The sequence below is a fragment of the Eptesicus fuscus genome, chromosome 17 (genome assembly GCF_027574615.1).
Source record: "Eptesicus fuscus isolate TK198812 chromosome 17, DD_ASM_mEF_20220401, whole genome shotgun sequence".
NCBI lineage: Eukaryota > Metazoa > Chordata > Mammalia > Chiroptera > Vespertilionidae > Eptesicus > Eptesicus fuscus.
Genome location: NC_072489.1, coordinates 56489349 through 56509806, shown reverse-complemented (window position 1 = coordinate 56509806; position 20458 = coordinate 56489349). Strand labels below are relative to the sequence as shown.

At 64.1% G+C, this 20458-nt stretch overlaps 1 protein-coding gene across 1 annotated transcript in view; it reads right to left on the bottom strand.

Annotated features, from left to right (window-relative positions):
• Nucleotides 1-2207: 2207 nt before the first annotated feature.
• Nucleotides 2208-20458, bottom strand: part of STK32C (serine/threonine kinase 32C) — a 39071-nt gene continuing 20820 nt past the window's right edge. The window contains exons 2-12 of the mRNA XM_054729039.1: nt 11246-11301; nt 10119-10270; nt 9408-9581; nt 8531-8568; nt 8344-8433; nt 7890-7993; nt 7213-7329; nt 5912-6037; nt 5697-5828; nt 3354-3421; nt 2208-2337 (exon numbers count right to left, since the gene is read on the bottom strand). Of these exons, the coding sequence (XP_054585014.1) occupies nt 2208-2337; nt 3354-3421; nt 5697-5828; nt 5912-6037; nt 7213-7329; nt 7890-7993; nt 8344-8433; nt 8531-8568; nt 9408-9581; nt 10119-10270; nt 11246-11301 (1187 nt within the window). The remainder of the gene's footprint in view (nt 2338-3353; nt 3422-5696; nt 5829-5911; nt 6038-7212; nt 7330-7889; nt 7994-8343; nt 8434-8530; nt 8569-9407; nt 9582-10118; nt 10271-11245; nt 11302-20458) is intronic.

Sequence of the window (20458 nt, the reverse complement as noted above, 5' to 3'; positions counted from 1 at the left end):
CTCCTGCTGGCCCCTAGCCTGGCCTTGTGCCAGCTGTGAGCCTGGGCCTCAGGACCACCCACAGGGAGACGCTGTCAGCCTACGCTGGGAAGGGGCAGGGCTGGGTCTGAGTGGTGGGTGGGGATGGCTTCCCTCAGGAAAGGGGGCCTGGGATCCTGCTCCTGAGCCCTGGCCTGTGGGTCAGGGACAGCCAGAGGGTCAGGGGCAGACGGGGAGGACCTCCTCCCACATTCTGACCAGATGGGCCCACGCCACAAGCAGGAGGTTGGGGGGCTGCATGGCTGTGAGCTGATGCCTCCAGCAAGCCGCCAGGCCTAAGTGTGCTGCCCCTACCCACAGACACTCAGCCTGGGCCCCACCCCCCTCAAGGCAAAGCAGCCCAGGGTTCCAATCCAAACCTGAGGCTAGGCTGCCCAGAACCTTCCAGAAGGTTGGGCCGGTCTCCTCACCTCAGCCTCTTTCTCATAAAAACGGTTCTCGTTCTGTGCCCCAGGTGAGGAATGCTCCCAGAAGGGGTGTCTTCCTCCCCCCTCAGTGCCCCCACCCCCCAGCAGGATGGTCATGGTCATGGTCATGGTCATGGGGAAGACAAGCCGGGAGGTCAGGCTGGCCTGGGGCAGCCCCTGTCTGTCCTCCTGGTCCCACTGCGTTCCGGGGCTTTCTCTGGCAGAGTTTGGCCAGGCAGCCTCCCAGCTGCTCCCTGGGGCTCCACCGAGGCTGGCGTCCACTGCATCGCACCCCCTCCCCCGGGAGAGGCCGTCCACTGCACCACACCCCCTCCCCCGGGAGAGGCCGTCCACTGCACCACACCCCCTCCCCCGGGAGAGGCCGTCCACTGCATCGCACCCCCTCCCCCGGGAGAGGCCGTCCACTGCACCGCACCCCCTCCCCCGGGAGAGGCTGGGTGACATGGAGCCAGACACACGCCTCCCTGCCGCCTACAAGGGGGACAGGCTTGCTGTCCCCTGGAATCTCAGAAGCTCACATAGACTTACATGTTTATACAAAATCCCAGACCTCCCCCGCCTTCTTGCCTCTCACATCACAGGTCTCCGCCCAGAACTTTCTCTGGGGTCTGTCCCACCCACAGGGCAGCCTGCAGTGCCGCCCACCTCTGGACCCTGGCTTCCCCGGGGGTGACTGGGCCCGAGCCGCACCTGGGCGCATCAGCTGTGCTGACAGCAACCCCCATACCCCAGCGAGTGGGGTGGCAGGACCCCTCTGCCCTGCCCACCTCCACCTGGCTCAGCCGGCTCCTCAGCCTTCCCAGAGGGTGGGCCTTGACCTCCAGGCCCCTGCCTGCTGTAAACGCTGGCCTGGCTGTCCTGTGCATCCGAGGCCTTAGTGACAGGAGCACCTGCCATCTGGGGAGCGTCAGGGACCCTCGGTGGTGGTAGGGGGGGTGGGCTCTGCAATTCTGGCCTTTGGATGGTCCTTGTCCTTCCACAGCCCGGCCCACTGCCCAGCAGGCGCCACCCCTGCCACAGCTCTACGGCTCCCGGGTGGAGGGCGCCCACCACCCCAGAGCAGTGGGACTGGGGTGCCCAGGGCTCTGCCCAGCAGGAGCTGTCCGACTCCTGGACAAATGTCCCTGAACAGCACGACCACTCGGCAGGCACAGGACGTGGGAAACACCGAATAGGTCTGTAATTCCCAGAGGTGAAAATATGCAGAAACACCGCAGAACGTGCTGGAACAGTTTGTATTTATAAAACATCCTCATCTCCCCACCCATAGCCCGCCTCCCTCTTGATGTACAAGAACCCTGGGCCCCTCCCACGCTCTGGGAAGCAAGCTCAGGGGGGGCAGCCGACGGCAGGCCGGGCCTCCAGGCCTATGTACAGTCGAGAGGTGGTGAGAGACGAGAGCGCCTGTCCGCCACACGGCCCAGCCCGTGACCTGTCAGCGAGGGGTCGGAGGCCACCGGACCACCATCACGTAATGAGCCTCCGGGTGGCAGCGCACTCCTTGTCCACCATTCGACCGCACCGACAGCCACTAGTCACCATGTCCCTCCGAGAGCCGGTGGCAGCTCAGTGGTCAGGCTGTTCCCGTGGAAACAAACCGACCAGGACACGGTAGAGCCACCAGCCTGGGTCTGCGCTCGGACCAGCGGGCTGCTCAGTGGGAACGTTGAGCTTGGCCGGTCCCTCTGGTGCCCTGAGTCCCCAGGGCGGCCTGAGTGACCTCCCAGGGCCCGCGGGCTCCTAGCTGCTCCCCGCCGAGGGGCAGATGGAGCCGCACGTGGGCAGGGCGGGGCTCGCGTCCTCACCATCCGCCAAGGCCTCGCCGTCCACATCCCCAGCCTCCCTCGTGGGGTCCTGGCTCCTCCTCAGCCTGGTGGGGAAGCACAGGGAGGGGCTTTGTGCAGCCTCGCCAGCAGCCCAGGAATAGCTGGCCTGAGCCCTCCAGAATGTGTCCCTGGCTCAGGGGCCCCGGGCGTGCACCAGGTGTCCGGCATGTCCTGGACAGGCTGGCCCAGCAGGGAGCTGATGGCACTGTGTGTGGGTCAGAGGCCTGGCGGGTTGTGGGCACTCGGCCCAGCAGCACCTCTGACTATGGGCCCTGGGGCTGGGAGCAGCGGGCGTGGGGAGTCTCAGTTCACGTCCAGCCAGAAGCTGAAAGGAGGCCCCATTTAAGTGCAAGTTCTGGGGTCAGGAATTTTGGAGCAGGCTTTTCAAAGAGCTTGGACAAGTCCCCATCTTACCCTGGCTCTGGCCTCCAGGATGGTGGTCAGTGTCCTAAACCAGTGCCCAGCTGTCATCCTGGTCACTGAAGCAGGACAGAGCACCGACCCATCCTGCTCCCTTTCCTGGCCGGAGCTCAGGGCCACCTCCTCCAGGAAGCCCTCCGTGCCTCGCCCCGCCACTCCTTCCCCTGGGCCCAGAGCACTGGGCTTTATCCCTTGACTGTGGGGGTGTCACAGCTATTCTGTGGCCTGTTGTATCTCCCTGCCAGCCAGCCATGACCTCTCTGTCCCACAGTCCCTGACACACAGTCAGTGCTGGCTCAGTGAGTACGTGACTGACTGAGGGGAGGCAGTGGATGTGCAGGAGCCATGCAGGCAGGAGCCACCAGCCCTTGTCTGGGAAGTCCACTGAGTGTCTGTCTCCCCAGGAGATTCTGGCCATTGGCTCCAGTTTAGGACTAAAAGATCTGGAGGAGCCCCTCCCGTATGAGCCTGAACGTGGGCCCTCCCCCCCTTCCTCCCAGGGCCAATGCTCAGACCCCCCCAGGAGGATGGGGCCAGGTTTCCTGGGTTCAAGACCTGGGTGTCCAAGAAAGCCTTGTCCCAGTTCCCCAAACTCCTCTTTGCCCCCATCCCCCCCTCCCTCCCCTCCACACACACTCACTTTTCTCTATTAAAAATCACAAAGTCTTGCTGGATCGCATCAAGGCAGTCCTGAAGGTAGTCATTCTCCTGTTAGTCAGAACGAGTGCTGGATGTCATCAGGTTCTCTCACATCCCCTCAGGTGGGAACTCTTCCACCTGGCCCGCCTGCCCTCCCGTGGCTGCCCCTCTGGCTTTCGTCCAAAGCCTGACCGATCCCCCCGGCAGCAGAGCACCTGGGGGTTCGCACCTCGCAGGCGACTCTAAACCAGTAACCGAAGGATTTCCTGTGCAGAATCCCAGCTCCTGCCTCAGGTGGACGCTGACAGGGAAGGCAGTGTCCGTGTGACCCGACTGGGTGGGAAACTACACCTGGCTTGGCTCCCTCCCCTCCCCCACTTCCTCCAGGCCACTTCTCACTGGTGCACAAAATCCCACCTCAGGGTCCGCTGGGAGAGGACCTGCCCTGGGAAGCAGTCTGGGGACAGGCCTTGAGTTGGGTCCCGCACTGGCCCGATCAATGAGCCATCGCTGGTGCCACATGGAGTGTGAGTTGGGAGGGTGCGAGCAGCTCTGGCGTTGGGGACAGGTGGGGAGGGAGTAGTCACATGGACAAGGGCCTGCTTGGCCATCGCTGGGCACTGGGGATGCACGTGCAAGCGACAGGCTCGGGTCACTGTGAGAGCAGCGGGATTTCAGAGAAGGCCGGACCACCAGGCTTCGGAAGTTCCTGCACCAAAGCCGAGGCCCTGATAGGGAAGGCTCTGGGCTCAGTGGATACACCTGGGCGGTGTCGGCTCAGTGGGTACACGTGGGCGCCCTGCTGCACCTGCACAAGGGGCCCTCCCCTGCTGGAGAAGATCCACCCCCCCCCCAACGTGCCTGCAGACACGCAGAGGCCTTGAAAGACAGTGTTCGCCCCGCAGGATGTGCCTGGGCCTCTGCCTCCCCCTGAGCCTCAGAACTACCAGTCTCCGGCAGCACGGCCGGCCGGGGCAGGTGCTGGGCCTGCCGCGCTGAGAGGTGCTGGGCGTGGGTGGGAGGCTGTGGACGGGGTGAGGCACGGGCCATATGCTGGTACAGGGGTTTTGCTGTGAGGGCATCCCCCCAAGACTTTGGGGCTAGTTCCCTGGCAAGAGCCCCTGGAGTGGGGTCTCATTCCACTCAAAGAAGCAAGTGAGGGGCTCAGGGAGGGAAGTGAGGGGCTCAGGGAGGAAGTGAGGGCTCAGGGAGGAAGTGAGGGGCTCAGAGAGGAAGTGAGGGCTCAGGGAGGGAAGTGAGGGGCTCAGAGAGGAAGTGAGGGCTCAGGGAGGGAAGTGAGGGGCTCAGGGAGGAAGTGAGGGCTCAGGGAGGAAGTGAGGGGCTCAGAGAGGGAAGTGAGGGCTCAGGGAGGGAAGTGAGGGGCTCAGGGAGGAAGTGAGGGGCTCAGGGAGGAAGTGAGGGCTCAGGGAGGAAGTGAGGGGCTCAGAGAGGAAGTGAGGGCTCAGGGAGGGAAGTGAGGGGCTCAGAGAGGAAGTGAGGGCTCAGGGAGGGAAGTGAGGGGCTCAGGGAGGAAGTGAGGGGCTCAGGGAGGAAGTGAGGGGCTCAGGGAGGAAGTGAGGGGCTCAGGGAGGAAGTGAGGGGCTCAGGGAGGGAAGTGAGGGCTCAGGGAGGGAAGTGAGGGCTCAGGGAGGGAAGTGAGGGGCTCAGAGGGGAAGCCAGAGGCTCAGGGAGGAAGACAGGGGCTCAGAGAGGGAAGTGAGGGACTCAGGGAGGGAAGTGAGGGCTCAGGGAGGAAGTGAGGGGCTCAGGGAGGGAAGTGAGGGGCTCAGGGAGGGAAGTGAGGGGCTCAGGGAGGGAAGTGAGGGGCTCAGGGAGGGAAATGAGGGGCTCAGAGGGGAAGTGAGGGGCTCAGAGGGGAAGTGAGGGGCTCAGAGGGGAAGTGAGGGGCTCAGGGAGGGAAGTGAGGGGTTCAGGGAGGGAAGTGAGGGGCTCAGGGAGGAAGTGAGGGGCTCAGGGAGGGAAGTGAGGGGCTCAGGGAGGGAGTGAGGGGCTCAGGGAGGGAAGTGAGGGCTCAGAGAGGGAAGTGAGGGCTCAGAGAGGAAGTGAGGGCTCAGGGAGGGAAGTGAGGGCTCAGGGAGGAAGAGAGGGGCTCAGGGAGGGAAGTGAAGGGCTCAGGGAGGAAGTGAGGGGCTCAGAGGGCAAGCCAGAGGCTCAGAAGGAAGCCAGGGGCTCAGAGAAGCTGCAGACTCGGGCGCAGAAGATGGGGCTGGGCTGGAAAAGGTGGGAGGAAGGTCTCGGGACTCTGCAGGAAGTGCATCCTTGCCGGGTCTGTGGGGATGCTGTAACATGATGGAGAGGACCCCGTCCCTGGCCCCGCACTCACGGACTGGGGGCTGTCCCTGCTGCTGTCCCGGGACCTGTTCTTGGCCAGCCGCTTCTTCTTCTTGTGCAGGGGCCTGGACTCCAGGATCATCTCCTCCAGCTCGAAGGTGGGGTCGCAGTGCAGGCGGCCTTTCTGTGGAGGGACAGGGCGCCGAGCTCACCCACGGGTGCCGCCAGCCACCCCGGAACCTCTGTCTGACTGTCGTGCAGGCTTACGTTGGGCACAAAGCCCGGCTCCACCTTCTTCTTGCTCAGGTCGTCCCATAGCACGTTGGCCAGCGATGGGGCCTCCTTCATGTCCTGGAGGCTGGAGACACGGTGCCTGGGGTTCACAGTGAGGAGCTGGAACAAGGCCCACATCAGATGGTGCCCGGCCCGAAGCCCGGCGGGACCAGGCCCAGCACTCCCTGGGGGAGCGGCCTGCCCAGGCCAGGGCACCCAACAATTCAGTCTGCGGGTCTGGCTCAGCCCCTGGAGCCCAAGGAGGCAGAGGCACATGGGGTCTGCAGGAGGTTCTGCTGAGATTCACCAGCAGGTGGCAGCCTCGGACTGGCTAACAGCAGGACAGTAACTACCGCCATCACAGCCCCTTGCAGCCCTAAGGTAGGTGTGTGTGTGTGTGTGTGTGTGTGTGTGTGTGTGTGTGGCCATGGCGGCTTCACCAGCCCTGGGGCTTGGTGCGAGGACCATCGCCACTCCCTACTAGAGCTTCTGGGGCCAAGGTCCCACTGTGAACCACCTGGGCAGGTATGGGCAGAGTTTTGTGGGGCGAAATCTAGGTTAAGAGGCTCCATTAGGGACTCAGAGAGGCCTCTAGCTGCCTGGCTACCACTCCAGGGTCAAAGGTCTCTCTCTGGGCAGGAGCCAGGGCCTGCCCAGGAGGACCCTGTAGGCCAGGACTCGGGGCCTCACAAGTCCCGCACGTGCTCCCACCCCGAGCCCTGATGCACCAGGGTCTTTAAAGTGAGGCTCTCCGAGGAGGCACAGTGGGGCCCCACAGTCCAGCCCCTGCCCCGAGGAATGCATGCTGGTGGCAATGCCATGGCCCCCCACATCCCTGCAGGCTGAGGGCCCTGGGCTGCTACAGACACGCTCAGGCCTTGGAGGTGCAGGGGCTCCCGGGGTCTTCTGTGCTTGCTCCTGGGGTGGCCAGGCCACTGGCAGCAGGCACTGGCTGTGCCTCCAAGAGGAGGCACAGGGGCAGAGGAGGCCAGAGTGCAGCTGGGCGGGCACCCAGTCCCACACCCTCTCCCTCCAGCACGCACAACGCGTGACCTGCACCGGCTAACTTCTCCGCCTGCATCTCAGTTCGGGCATCTGTGAGACAGGCTGACGACCCGTGTCCCGGGACCAGCTGGGGAGGATTACATTAGTCACAGCCAGGCTACTACAGGACAGAGTCGGACGGCCAGAGAGCCCGCCGGACAGACATGCCGGAACCAGATGCCCCTCGAACCAGGGCTCCATGCCACACCCCCCTGTGCGTCTGGCGGGCCTGTGCTCCGGGAGCGGCTCACCTTCCGCAGCAGGGCCACCATCTCCTTGGACCAGGAGGGGACGTACTGGACACTCACGGTGCTGAACAGCTGCACCAGGGACTCCATGGCGTCGCTGGAGTGGATGTCGTAGGGCCTCTGGGGGAGGAGGCAGCGCTGTGCCGGTGCCTCACCGTGACCCAGAGCGCCCGGCAGTACCCACCCCCGTGCAGGCACAGCCTGAGCACGGCCCCTCCCGGGAACAGCCAGGAGGAGAAGCAGGTGCGTGGGCCAGGCCGCACCTCCACCGAGGGACTGGCCAGAGAGGCGCGGACCAGGCCTGACGGAAGCATGTCCTTCCCAGGGCCAGATGGGTGGGTCCTGGAGAGGCAGGCGGAGCTGCCTTCCTCGGGGTGGGGTCCCTCGGAGCCCCCACCAAAGGATGAGGAAGGACAGTTCCAGGCCCAATGCCCAGAGGCCAGTGCACAGGCCCTACCATCTGCCTGGGAAACCCCAGCGACCCCCTCCAGCACTCCCTCAGGCATTGAGCGCCCACCCAGCGTGCGTGGCCTCACGGACGCTGACGGAAAGGGAGCGCAGATGTCCCTGAACACCTGGGGTGGGGCAGCCTCTTCCCTCCCCAGGGCACCAGGGCCGCCCCTGGGGGTCACCGCCGGCTTGGGGTCTGGGGCTGAGCCTGGGGCCGAGGAGCTCCATACCCATCCACGCAGCAGCTCGTAGGCCATCACCCCCACCGACCACCAGTCCACCTCGAAGGAGTAGCCGGTCCCACCGTTGACGAAAGACTGGAAGATCTCCGGAGCTTTCCAGAAAGGGAAGGAGAGGCTGAGCACCCTGACCCGGCCCCAGGGCTGGCCCCCCAAGATGGGGCCTGAAACCAGGCTGCCGCCGGAGCTGACCGGGAAGCGCCCTCCACTGTCATCCTTCCCCACAGACCACCTGGTTCAAGTCCAGGTCCCACAGCCTGCGTGCGCGCCAGGTTAGCTCACTGTCACACCCATGACCCTCTCGTGTGTCACTAAGTCTTCTGCACGGATCAGACACGCTGTTCTGTACATGGCCGCTCTGTGCCTGTAGGGAAGTGAGCTGCCCACCAGCCACAGGCTACATGGGAGTCGGCGGCTGGCAGGTGGGTGCGGGGGCCTCGCTCACCCATGTACGGCTTGGTCCCAGCAAGTGCGGTCGCCCTCTCCCCGTCCTTGATGATGGTGGCGATGTTGAAGTCGGTCAGGTGCGCGTGTCCTGCGAGGAGAGAGGACAGCACCGCGGTCCAAAGGACCGGAGATGCGCCCTGAGGGCAGGGGCACTCACCCCTCGCTGGCCTCGCGCCCCTGCTCACCTTGCTCGTCCAGCAGAATGTTGTCGGGCTTGACGTCTCTGCAGAAAGAGCAGAAAGCGGGGAGACATCCTTCCTGCTCCTGCCCGGCCTGGCAGGGCTTGGGGCTCCCCTGAGAGACCTCCAGCCAGCAGAGGCCCAAGAGGCCTGAGATGGGCCCTGGAAGACTGAGGGCCTAAGGCCCCCTCCCCACCTGGTGACACTCGGATGGAGCTGGGCAGACCAGCCCTCTGGTTCCTGGGGGCTGCCTCCAGCACCACCTTTTGGACCAGACAGCAGTGGACACAGAGGGAGCCGAAGTCCCTAGAGGACAGAAGCGGGCCCCGGGGACCCCGACTGCCCAGGCTCACCCTCTCCCAGAGCCCCGAGCTGCACAGACTGTGGACTGGGGCCTTCGCAGATAACAGAGATCCCCGGGCAGACATGCTAAAATCACAGCCATTTGACTTTATAATAAACCACACAGTGAGTTTTTTCTTTCTTGTCCTGTGAGGGCAGCTTTATCTCCCTAACTGCATCTGCTTTAAGCTACTGTTAACATTCGTTTGAATTCCCCAGGGATATGGCAGATGGCCAAATGGGATCCTGCAGTTAAACTCACCAGGTGAAGGCTGCCCCAACGTGGCCAGACCCCGGGGTCCCCGGGATCCAAGGGCTCTGTGTGCCTGGCCCAGCTGGGGCTGCTGGGGTAGGATCTGCCCCCAGGTGGACATCAGAGATGCAGCTGTGGGGCTGGCTCAGAGCCACACCTGGGGGCAGGTCTGCGGGCAAATTTGGGGCAGAGCACGAAGGAGCTGTCGGGTTCTGCCGGAAGGTGGCACCCTGCAGGCGGCGTGTCCCTGCGGCCAGTCCTGCCCAGTCCCGGCAGGTGTGCGCGCACCTGTGGATGATGTGCTGACTGCGCAGGTAGTCGAGGGCCAGCGCCATCTCGCAGATGTACAGCCTCACAGTGTCCTCGGAGAACTGGACGTTCTGCTGCAGGTGGTAGCGCAGGTCCCCGCCCAGCAGCAGGTCCACCACCATGAACATGTCCTCCTCGTCCTGGAAGGAGTACCTGTGGGCAACAGGGGAGGCCCTGGCACATGCATGGCTGGGGGTCACCCCCCAACCCCCACATTCCACAGGAGCAGCGTCCCGCCTCTTCAGCCCTGTGAGCACCCAGATGCCCAGGGCCCTGGGGAACCACACCCGACCTGTGAGTGAATTAGAGGGCACACCCCCCCCCAGAAGAAGGTGATTGGAGGATTCAGGAGTACTCCCAGGGAGGAAGGAGGGTGACCTGCTGTGGACTGCAGGTCCCCACCTCCTAGGGCTGGTCTTGGGGCCCATTTTGTGAAGGAAACTCAGTCAGGCCCCCAAGTCTCCCCCACTGGCATTTTTCCAGAAACTCTGTGGGCCACAGGCCTCCTCTGTGGGAAAGCACAGGCTTCTGCAGGCGGGGGAGACCCTCAGGAACGCAGGTGCGGTGGGCCCCTGGGGCCGGGGACCGTGAGTGGCTGGGGAGAGGGAGGAGGGGCTGGGGTGCCAGGGGTCCCAGGGTCAGGGGAGCGGGGAGCAGCGGTGTCTCCTCCGAGGTGCGGGGCGGGCTCACCAGAGGTTCACCAGGAAGACGTGCTCGATCTCCTGCAGGATCTCCAGCTCCCGGAACACGTTACGGACCTCGTCCCGCTCGATGCACTGCTGCTTGCTCATGTACTTCATGGCGTACATCTTCTCCGTGTCTCGCTTCTGCACGATGCACACCTGGAGGCACAGGGCGTCAGCACGCTGCCCGATTCCCATCCGGCCCTTGCAGGCTCCACTTTGAAGTGACTGGATGTAAGTCTCTGGAGGGACACGTGCGCTGGGCACAGACGCCTTCTGAGAGCAGGCGGGACCCAGCCCAGAGCACGGCAGGGAGGGGGCCTACAGGCCTGTGCGGATGCCTGCATCCCACACCAGCCATGACCTGGGCAGGGGGTGTCACCGTCCTCAACCCCAGCCCCACCTTCCCAGGGCTCAGAGCAGCAGAAGGCTTGGAAAGTTGTTGGGGAACGAAGGAGAGGACCCCTTAGCCAGAAAGCCCCTGTGCATGACAGCTGCTCTCAAATCCCCACCCTCCTAGGGTGGCAGTCCCTGCCCAGCTCTTGGGTCCCCTGGAGCGCTGCCCTGCAATGCCAATCAGCAAACCTGCCACTGCTCACACGATTGGTTGGTAGAGAGGATCAGGGTGAGGTGAGGACTGTGAGAAATGGGCTGGGCTCCCTCGTGGCCAAGGAAATTCAATCAGATCAGAGACAAAGGCCTCCAACGGAAGGAGGACTGATGCACAAAGTCACGGGCTGCACAGCCAGCGCTGTGCCCCCCATTCGAGTCATGGGGAGACCTCGCAAGGAGAGATAGCCCAGAGCCATTTCTAAGGGTCCCCACAGCCTTCGGTCTCCAGGTCTTCAAGGAGCAGGAGCCAAGGGAAGTGGAAGACTCTGGAACTGGAGGTCCCAGGTGCCTCACGCAAAGGCAGGTGGTCTGGAACTGACCGGATGTCTCAACGGGCACCAGTGTCTCCTGCCAAACCTGCTGGATCCCGCCCTTTGGTGAAACCCCCCTCCCCTGGCCTAGGAGAGCACCCTGGGAAACGAAGAGGCTTTCTTCCGAAGATGTTCATCACCGTGTTATTTACAGCAAGACTTTCCAACAACCTCCACGTCCAGCACCCTGGCCCCCCAGGCCCCGCCTTACCTTGCCGAAGCTGCCCTTCCCGATGGCCCGCAGGATCTGGAAGTGGTCGAAGGTCACTGTGGGGAAAACAGAGGGATGCCAGGTGAGGGGCATGGCAAGAAGGCCCTGTGCCACCACAAGCCGCCGCCCGGCCCCCGCCGCTCAGTCGTGGGCGTCATCGTGGCTCCTGTGCAAAGTGGGGAGGGCTCAAACCAAGGCAGAGGGGTGGGCCCCAGGGGGACCGTAGAGCCCCCTCTTCCAGAGCTCGTGGTGGGGCAAGGCTGGGCTGCCCCACCTACAGACAGAATGGCATGAACCTCTGTGCCCAGTGGCCCCCCATGAAGGCTGCTCCCAACCAAAAAGGACCCACAAATAGGAGGTCCTGGGACTCTCGGGGCAGCCCAGAGCCTCCGAGGCAGGACGCCTCACCCTCCTGCTGAGTCTCCTGGGGGCGTCTGCCCCGAGGGGTCGCTGGATGCGCTGGAGGGGAGCCTGCCCCGCCCCAGGATTAATCTCTGGGACACGGCCTGTCCGAGGCGCGGCCCACAAGGCCCATGAGAACCCACAGGAGTTCTTATTTCTGCCGACTTCCTGGGCAGTGGGCCCCTCCTGGAGAAAGGGGTCCGTGGAAATCACAGCAAGACGCTCACGAGCTTTCCCCGCGGCGTGGACGGGTTGAAATGTGCTCTCAGGGCTCCCAGTTCTGTCCAGAACCAGACACCTTCTCCTTACACAGGAGACGGGGTTCCTCAACGGCACAGGCTTCTGCCCTTCGGTACCTGGCAGCCCCCCAGACAGGGAGCCGGCTCCGCCCAGGGCCCAGGCCAGCCTGGCTGTGCCCCCAGGTCTCCACCCTGCGGGTCTCTTCCCACCCAGGTCTCTACCCCCCACACCCTCACACTGTGAGCATTCCCGTGGATGCGAAGCCTCGGGTCCTAGCCCCAAGCCCCACAAGCAAACCCTTTACTCCCTCCCCCCCCCCATGTCCTGGGGGCCTTTGTCCTCTTGCCCTCTGACCCTCCACCATCCGGGACAGGCCCACGGCCTCACTGGGCCCTGCTGTCCTGCAGGGGGCACCAGGAGCCCCCTGAACCCTGAGTTCCTCCAACACCCAAACCTGTCAGGGAAGCGGCCGCTCCTCCTGGGCCGTTTGGGGCTGACCTTGGCTGTCTGACAGAGGGCTCTGGCCACAGGTCTGTCTGGGAGGCTGGGCCCCAGCACGGGAGCGAGCCAAGGTCGGAGGCTGCAGGAACCACAGGCGAGGCCTGTCACCGACCCTGGGCGGGGACTCCTGGAGGGGACACGCGAGTGTGGGCACAGACGCTAAGCCAGCACACGGCTCCCGCCTCCGGGGCCGGGAGGGGGTTGCTACTTTTTACAAGGTCTCAGGGAGTCATTTGGGAAGCTGGCATTCGGGCAAAGAGATGAGGCTGTGAGACAGAGTCCCTGCACAGCGGTGGACATGATCAGTCGCCGAATTCTTACATGCGACGCCTGCTGCTGTGTGATGCTGGAGGTGCGCCTCCAAAATTGCAGGGTGGGTGGAAGGAAGCGGCGATTCAACCCAACAGTCTCCCCCCCCCCCCCCCCCCCGACACACACACTCCTGGGTCTCTGCCAGGAGCCGGAGCAGCAGGAAGCCTGTCTGTGTGTCCGGGTGTCCTGCCTGCAGGGAGATGGCACAGCCGGCGCTCGGCCTCCACGGACCCTCTGCTGCACGGCCTCGTGGGCACGGCGCGGCTCCTCCGGGGCCAGACGAACACGTAAACCCAGCCGTTCAGGGACGTTTCCTCTTCCGGGAAGGCTTTCATCTCGCAGTGCTGGGAGCACAGCATTGCCATGAAAGTAGGGCGTGTGGAGGCGTTTTACTTCTCCCCCCGGGGCTGACACACTGCCCGGCCCCGCAGACCCCGGCCACGTCCTGCTGCGGGCTGCTGTCTGGTTCTGGGCCCCTGAACTGAGCCCCCTGATCCTGGAGCCACCTCCTCACCACTTGTCTGAGCGCTCAGGCCAAAGCCCAGACACAGCCCTCCGGGGGACATCTAACAATGTTCTGGAGTGTGTCACCCCAGCTCAAGAGCCAGCCCCCAGGAGAAGCCAGGGAGCTCTTTCCAGAGTGGGGCCAAGGCTCCCACGGACGCGGGCCCGGGGAGACACACAGACCGTTCCTGGAGGCCATGCCGCGGACGGCCCTGTTGTGACCCCGGGGCCCTGGCCCTGTCACAGGGCGCTCTACGTGGGCTGTGTCGTGGGTCCCACAATCTCAGGCTCAGGGTAAAGGTGGGCTGGAGGGCGAGGGGAGGGGTCGAAGCAGGGTGTTACGGGCCGACCTTGACCCAGGAACTCAACGCTGCTGTTGCAGGTACCACAAAACCCAGGGGAAATGTGGGTCATGTCTGAGCACTTTTTCCCGAAAAACAGAGCGACGCCTTGTCCTTCCTCGGTGCCCGCCTCGGCCCTGCGTCCCACTTGGAGTTCAGCGCCCAGCGCTCGGGACAGCTGGAGGCCTGGGAGGTGCGGCGGAGAGCGGTCCCCTCACAAGCCAGGCCTTTCTCAAAACAGACAAAAAGCTGCCCCCAACGAGGAAAGCAAGAGGGAAGACGGGCCGGGGAGGGTAAAAATAGAGCCGCTGCGGAGTGGTGAGTCACCGCTGCTGTTACCCGTGACACAATGAGGGCTCCCCCCCGCCCCCCGAGGCCTAGAGGGCCACCTGCTGCTGACCCCCCTCCCCAGGTCTTAATGCCTTCAGAGCCGGGGACCTGGGGGCCCCAGACAGTCTGCAGGAGCCTGTGGGAGGTGAGCTGCCCACCGCCACGGGGCAAGACCTGAACCCGCCTGACTTTTCCCTCCCAGCCTGCCTCTCCCCCACCCCCACCCCATCACCTAGGAGAGGCCCAGCCCCCAGAGCATCCCCGGGAGACCCAGCCCCTCTGTCCCCCGGGAGAAAGCTGTAATAAATCACATGTGGCAAGTCACATCTGATGACCCAGAAAACTCTGGAAGAGAGTCAGCGCCTGGCCCTGGCCTGCCCTCTGCAGAGCTTGTGGTCGGTCCTGCCCGGGGTCCTCACAGGCGGCACAGGGCCCACTCCACCTCCTTGGGGCGCACAGGCCAGCCCACCTGGGTCAACAGGACACCTGCACGCAGAGGGGAGGTCACCAGATGGTCACCTCAAAGACACGCCAGGGCCCTGACCTGCTCACCACCTGTCCTCGGAGGAGTCCTCATGTCCTTATCGCGTTTCCTTCTCAGAGCAGTGCAGTGAGGGGTGAACGCGCCCACTTTACAGATGAGAAGACTGAGCTGAGAGTCCGGCACAGGCTCGGTAAAGGACTTCGGGACCCTCGAGGCAGAAGAGAGGGTGGAGTTCTCCTGAACTTCAACCCCCTCACAGGGACCTTGACCCAGGGGTTCCTTGGCCCCTGAGGATGTCTTGAGACTCCCCTCCTCCCCCCTGGGGCAGGAAGGTCAAATGTCAAAGTGGGGAAGAGGGTGTTGGCTCTGGCCTCTGACCTTAGACTCCTCAGCCTCCAAGGGAGCCTGGCTGAGCATGACGTGTGCTGCCCACTGGTCCGGGAGGACCCAGCCAGGTACCCGCCACCCAGTCAGGGCGGGCAGCAGCCCGCGTGGACAGGCATCTGTGCCCGAGTGCTCCCGGGGCCCCGGGGCCCTGGCTCAGCCTCGTGAGGTCAAGGACAGCCTCTTGGCGGTCCAAGCAGCCACCTGAGCTGGAAGGAGCCTGGGAGGGGGCTCTGTCCTCAGCTGCCATCGCAGCCCGGCCAGCACCCTGCCCTGCAGGACCCTGCTGTTCCCTTCATCTGGGACGCTTCTGCACCCACTCCCCTCCTGGCACCCTGTGCCCGCAGAGCGCTCACCACCCCGCCTGCTTGCTCACCTGTGTCCCCAACCATAGGCCCCCAGGCAGTCCTGAGGCCGGCCCTCAGCATCACGGGCCCCTTCCCAGCACAGCCTGCCCCGAGGGCAGGAGCAAGGCCAGCACCTGTCATTTCTGAGAAACAGACACAGCCCAGACCTGCACCAGGCAAGAGGCAGAGCCAAGGCCTCTGGGTTTGGGTTCCAGAGCAATCCTGTCTTCTGGCGCCAGGAATGCACCGGGCCAGCAGGCGTGGGTGCCTCCTGTCCCAGGCTGGACTCTGTGGGACTCGGGGAGACACCCCCCCCCCCACGTCTGCTTACAGTAAAGCTTCGGCCCGTAAAACACGTTTAGCGGCAACTTCCCAGACGACCACTGTTCATCCCGGATCCTGCCTGGTCTAAAACAGCCTGGAAGTGAGTTCCGGTGTTTCACAATGACCGCCACAGGCGGCACCAGAAACCTTCATAAATTAGTGATGAAGGCACCAGCCCAGGTCAGCGCAGCATCTCCGGCCGCTGAGGCCCAGCTCCTCCTGGTCTGGCGGGGTGTCACCCGGCGCAGGATGGCAGAGGGGTCCTGCTGTCCAAGGCCCCCCGCTGGCTGGCTCCCCCCAGCACCTCCCACAGGGACAGACCTCAAGGACCACAGAGCCGCTTCGCCCCTGCCTCAGCCCTGGACCCAGCCCCCGGCACCCAGATGGACTGGAGAGCAGCGAGGACCGGGAGCTGGGTGGAGGGGGCCGGGGAGAAGGAGGGGGAGAAACAGGCCTGTGGAGCAGCTGAGCCCTAAACCCTGAAGTGGGGTTGCAGCGAGGGGACTGGTCAGGGAAGAGCACCCTGGACGACGGGCAGGCTGTGTCTCTGGGAGGCCTCTGTGTCTTCGTGCAGGTGGGCAGCCCTCCCTCTGCAGACCCCACTGCTGGGTGCCACCCACCTCGTTCCTGCTCACACCTCCCCCCCCCCCCCCCACCCCCCCGGCTGTTCTCAGCCGCCCGACCCAACCTCACTCTGCCTTCTGAGCCCCTCCCTCCTTAGCACTGCCTGGAGCCCTGCTCCTGTGAGCCCCACCTTTGGGGTGCGTGTGCCTCCCGGGCGCTCATGGTCGATGTGGGGAGCCCAGCCATGGATCCGACAGGGCAAGATTCACCGAGGGTATGGACTGCCAGGAAGCGAGAGAGGGAGTGGGCTCCGGAGAACTGGCAGCTCCCGGGGGTGGAGGGTGGCTGTGTCAGCAACCCCAGCGCCTCCAGAGAGCTGGGCTGCCGGTGGGAGCAGAGCGCCCCCGCCCCCTGAATTCGGGCTCCCGCACATTGGTCAGGCATGCTTCTGGGCACAGGGGTTCGAGTGGGCTCAGCCGGTAGGAAAGGCTCCAAGAGAGTGTCACGTGAGCATCACACCCTATGAGCAGAGCCGGGGGAGGGGAGCCCCAGACTCGGAACAAGGCCTTTCAGCCAGCCTGGGCCTGGGGTGAGGCCAGGGGTGGGGGAGCTGTGGGGACAGGCGAGAGGAGCCACAGCTGAGTCTCTGCACTCGTCACTGTGCAGCGAGTGGGCAGCGAGGCCGGGTGAGGTGAAGGCAGCAGCGCCAAGGCCCTCCCCCTTCCTGCCGCTTGGAGCAGCCACGGGAGGCCAGCCAGCGGCGGAGCACACGTGGGAGCGGGCTGATCCGGAGACTGCTCCGTCAACAGTGACCTGAGCCACCCTGCACGGCCCGTGCGCAGCCTGGGGCCCAGCCCGGACCAATGCAGAATCGCTGATCTCCGCTCACCGTCCCAGCAGCGGTGCCCACCGAACGTCACATGTCCGGGCCGTCCAGCCCACCCCAGCCTTCCCTGCCCCTTCTCCCCCGCGTGGCTTCTCTGGTCAATATGAATGCACCGCGGGCTCAGTGTGCAGAGCAAATCAGCCACGCAAGGGGGCCGTGCACCCCCTTCAGAAGCAGGGTGCCGAGTGCAGGCCCTGGTCTCCTTTTAGGTCCCTTAAAACCTGACCAGGATGGGAGAATTTACACAGCACAGAACTCACTTTTATTCTGGAGCCCAATGGTACACCTCAGATCACACTGTGTGTGCCCGTGCCTATGTGTACACGTGGGTGCAGCTATCTGCCTATGTGTGTACATGTGTGCCTGCGCCTGTGTGTGCGTGAGGGTGCGGCTCTCTGTGCATGCATGTGCCTGCACCTGTGTGTACATGCGGGTGCAGCTCTCTGCCTGTGTGTGCATGTGTCCTTGTATCTGTGTGCATGGTGCATGCACAGTGGTGGGGCACGGAGGTCCTGCACACGGTCTGTCTGAGTGGGTGCACTGACTGCCCAGCCACAGGTCTGGCAGACGCATCCCACCTGGAGCCTTTACACTTCGCTGAGATCCCGGCAATTTCTGAGCTGTGGGAAGAAATGTGGCCTTTGGATGCTGCTGACTGAGCCGTGTGTGTGTGTGTGTGTGTGTGTGTGTGTGTGTGAGAGAGAGAGAGAGGGGGGGGGGGACCTCAGGCAGTCCTGCAAGCTGCTGCGGGGGCAGGGAGGGTGTTTGGGAAAAATGTGTGGAGGCTGCGAGCATGGGGCCTCACAACCATTTATCACCCCCACTGCCCTGCTAAGCGCCACCTCCTCCATGCATATGCTGGCTGCTGGGCCTCTGGCTGACGGACTGATTTATCCCCAAAGGCATGAAGGCCGCTCCTGAGCTCAGGAGAGTGCAGTGTCTCTCCCATGTGTCAGCTCACCAATCAAGAGCACCAGACCCCAGCTGGCACCGTGCCCCTCTACCAGGGAGCACCCCTCTACCTGGGAGCGCCCCTCGTCTCCCCATGCGGAGGTGGGGCGGCCGACCCACACACCGAGCGTTCACCATCACGGACGTCCTATGTACCCACAGAAGCCTCACCAAGATCAGCTCCTGTCTGCTCCGCCCCCCAAGGCTTCCAGACAAATCAATGGGACGCTTCCTGTGCCCACCACGGCCTCACCCGCAGCGCAGCCTCCACCAGGAGAGTCGCTGCTTGTCCTGAAAGGTGCTCTGAGGGTCAGGCTCAGAGAGAGTCCCTGGCAGATCCATGTTGGGGTGACTGCGGTGATGTCAGGGGGGCGGGGGGGGGGCAGCAAAGTGCCCCTGCAGCCCGAGCTCTTTCCCCCTCCCCACACCCAGTGCAGGCTTGTGAGTGAGTGAGGAGCGAATGAGTGAAGAGTAAAGGGCAGATCGAAAGCCCCGCCGCCCCACCCCTGCGCCACCCAGCCCCTGGCCGACTGGGCTTCCCCCTCCCAGCAGATTCCTGACCGGGCGCTGGGCCTCAGTCACTGAGCTGCTGAGACTGTGAGATGCTGAGAACGTGGAATGAGTCCGAACGTTTGCAAGATGAGGAGCATGTTCAGGCTGGAACCAGGGTCCATGCAGAGAGTGGCATCAGTCTCCAAGCCCGAGGGGTCATCAGGCATGACAGGCCAGAGGACAGCAGAGGTGGGAGACATGGTGGGCTGAGACCCCATAACCCGGCACTGCCCCCCTCTCCCCTCCCCCGTCCCCCCCCCCCACCACCCAGAGGAGCCTGCCCAGCCGCACGGAGCCTGCCCACCCCTGGGTTCTCTGATGCTGCCAGGCTGGGACTCGGGGGAGGGGACGACTCCTGTGGTCCCAGCGCCCCAGGCAGAGGGACGGCCCGTGGTGGGGGCTCTGCCTGCCTGGGGACCGGCTGACAGCCGATGCAGTCTGTGTCACACACGGCAGCTGCCCGGGTCCCGTCCTGCATTTGGGTAAAACGAAGCCAGGCGGGGCGGTTAGGAAAACTCACTACTTTAAATGCTACCTCACAGCGAGCGCGTGGTTTCATTTCAGACCTTTTCTTGGAAAAGATCTGCATATATTTTTTAATGGAAAGTCGATATTTAAAGATCAATACATCGCGCCCAGCTGCTGGCTTTGCAGGAAGTGCATGCTGACAAGCCCTTCCCAGGCTGTGGAGGCCGCACCTCCGCTGACATCTGCCCGAGGCCTGGGAACCGGATGGCGCCTGGCGACAGAGCGGCCTGTCCCTGCCCGCAGCCGCACGGAGCCTCGCCTGGCACTGTCCCGTCTGCCCAGTAAACTTGGGGAAAAGCCAACTGGGGCAGGGCGGGCCCTGAGACATCTCAGTCCCCTCCGGGCCACCGCAGACCGGGACCTGCCCCCAGGCTGCCACCCCCTCCAGGAGCGCTGGCCAGCACTGAGTCTCTGCGGACACTAGCTTTGGGGAGGGGGCAGCTGCACCTCAGAGGAAGGAAATCAGAGGTGACAGCCATGACGGGGACCCTAGGAAACCAGCCCACGACCCCCAACCCCAGAGGGCCCAGCCCCTAACACAACAGGGCCCAGTCCGACACCTCACAGCCGCCCCCTCCCCTCCTAAGAGCTGTTGTCACTAAACAGCCTGACAGCCATCAGGGCAGGTCCACCACCTCCATGGGGGGCCCGCATCCGTTCACACAGTCCTGGGGGTGGGGGTGGGATGCTGCGCCCACAGGAAAAACCGGGTGCCCAGCGGGAAGGAGGAGGTGAACTGGGCTTGTGTGAAAGGGGCCAGGGGCACGGGGGATTCGCTCCCTGCCCTTTGAGGGAGCTGTGGCCTGACCTGGCTCCGCAGAGTCTGGACTTGGTGCCATGAACAAGTGATAAGGATGGGACCGTGGAGGGGGACCCGAACACCATGGAAGCCCATGACAGCCATGATTTCCCTCCAACATCACAGCAGATTCTCACGTCCCTCCTCTCTTTCCACCTCCCACTCCTCAGACACATCTCCTTCAACAGTCAGATACCATGGCATCACCCAACGACCGACCGTGAGGCCAGCGGCCAGCGCCCCGCAGTTGCGAGCTCCGGCCCTCCCCCTGGATGGCTGGGCTCTGGGTCACCTCCTCCCTGCAGCCCCTCCTCCCGGGCTCCGTCAGTCCAGTCCCTTCCCCCCGAAGTCCCTCCAACGAGCCCGTCCGTGAGAGACACGCCAGCTGCCAACCACAGTCTCCCCTCCTCGCCGGCACCGTGTGAGGAAGGAGCCAACGCCGTTCTACCTTCTGCGGGGAAAGAGCATTTGCAGGGACGCCCAGCCTTTGGAACACTCGCCCCCCAGCCTCCCTGGGGCTGCAGCCTCCCTCTCGGGTGGGAAGCAGGCTGGGAGGGACCTGGGGGCAGGCCGGAGCCAGGACACCGCCCTGCAGCTCGGGCCAGCTCCCGAGGCCTCGCTCAGACCTTCGCTCGGGGCTGAGCAGTTTCTCTGATGGATGATGTTCTGGTCACTGATTTTTCCAGTTCACAGAAGACTGGGCGGCAGATGTACCGCTGGGAAACAGCACAGAGACAGCAGGAAAAGTGTTCAGGGGAGGATTA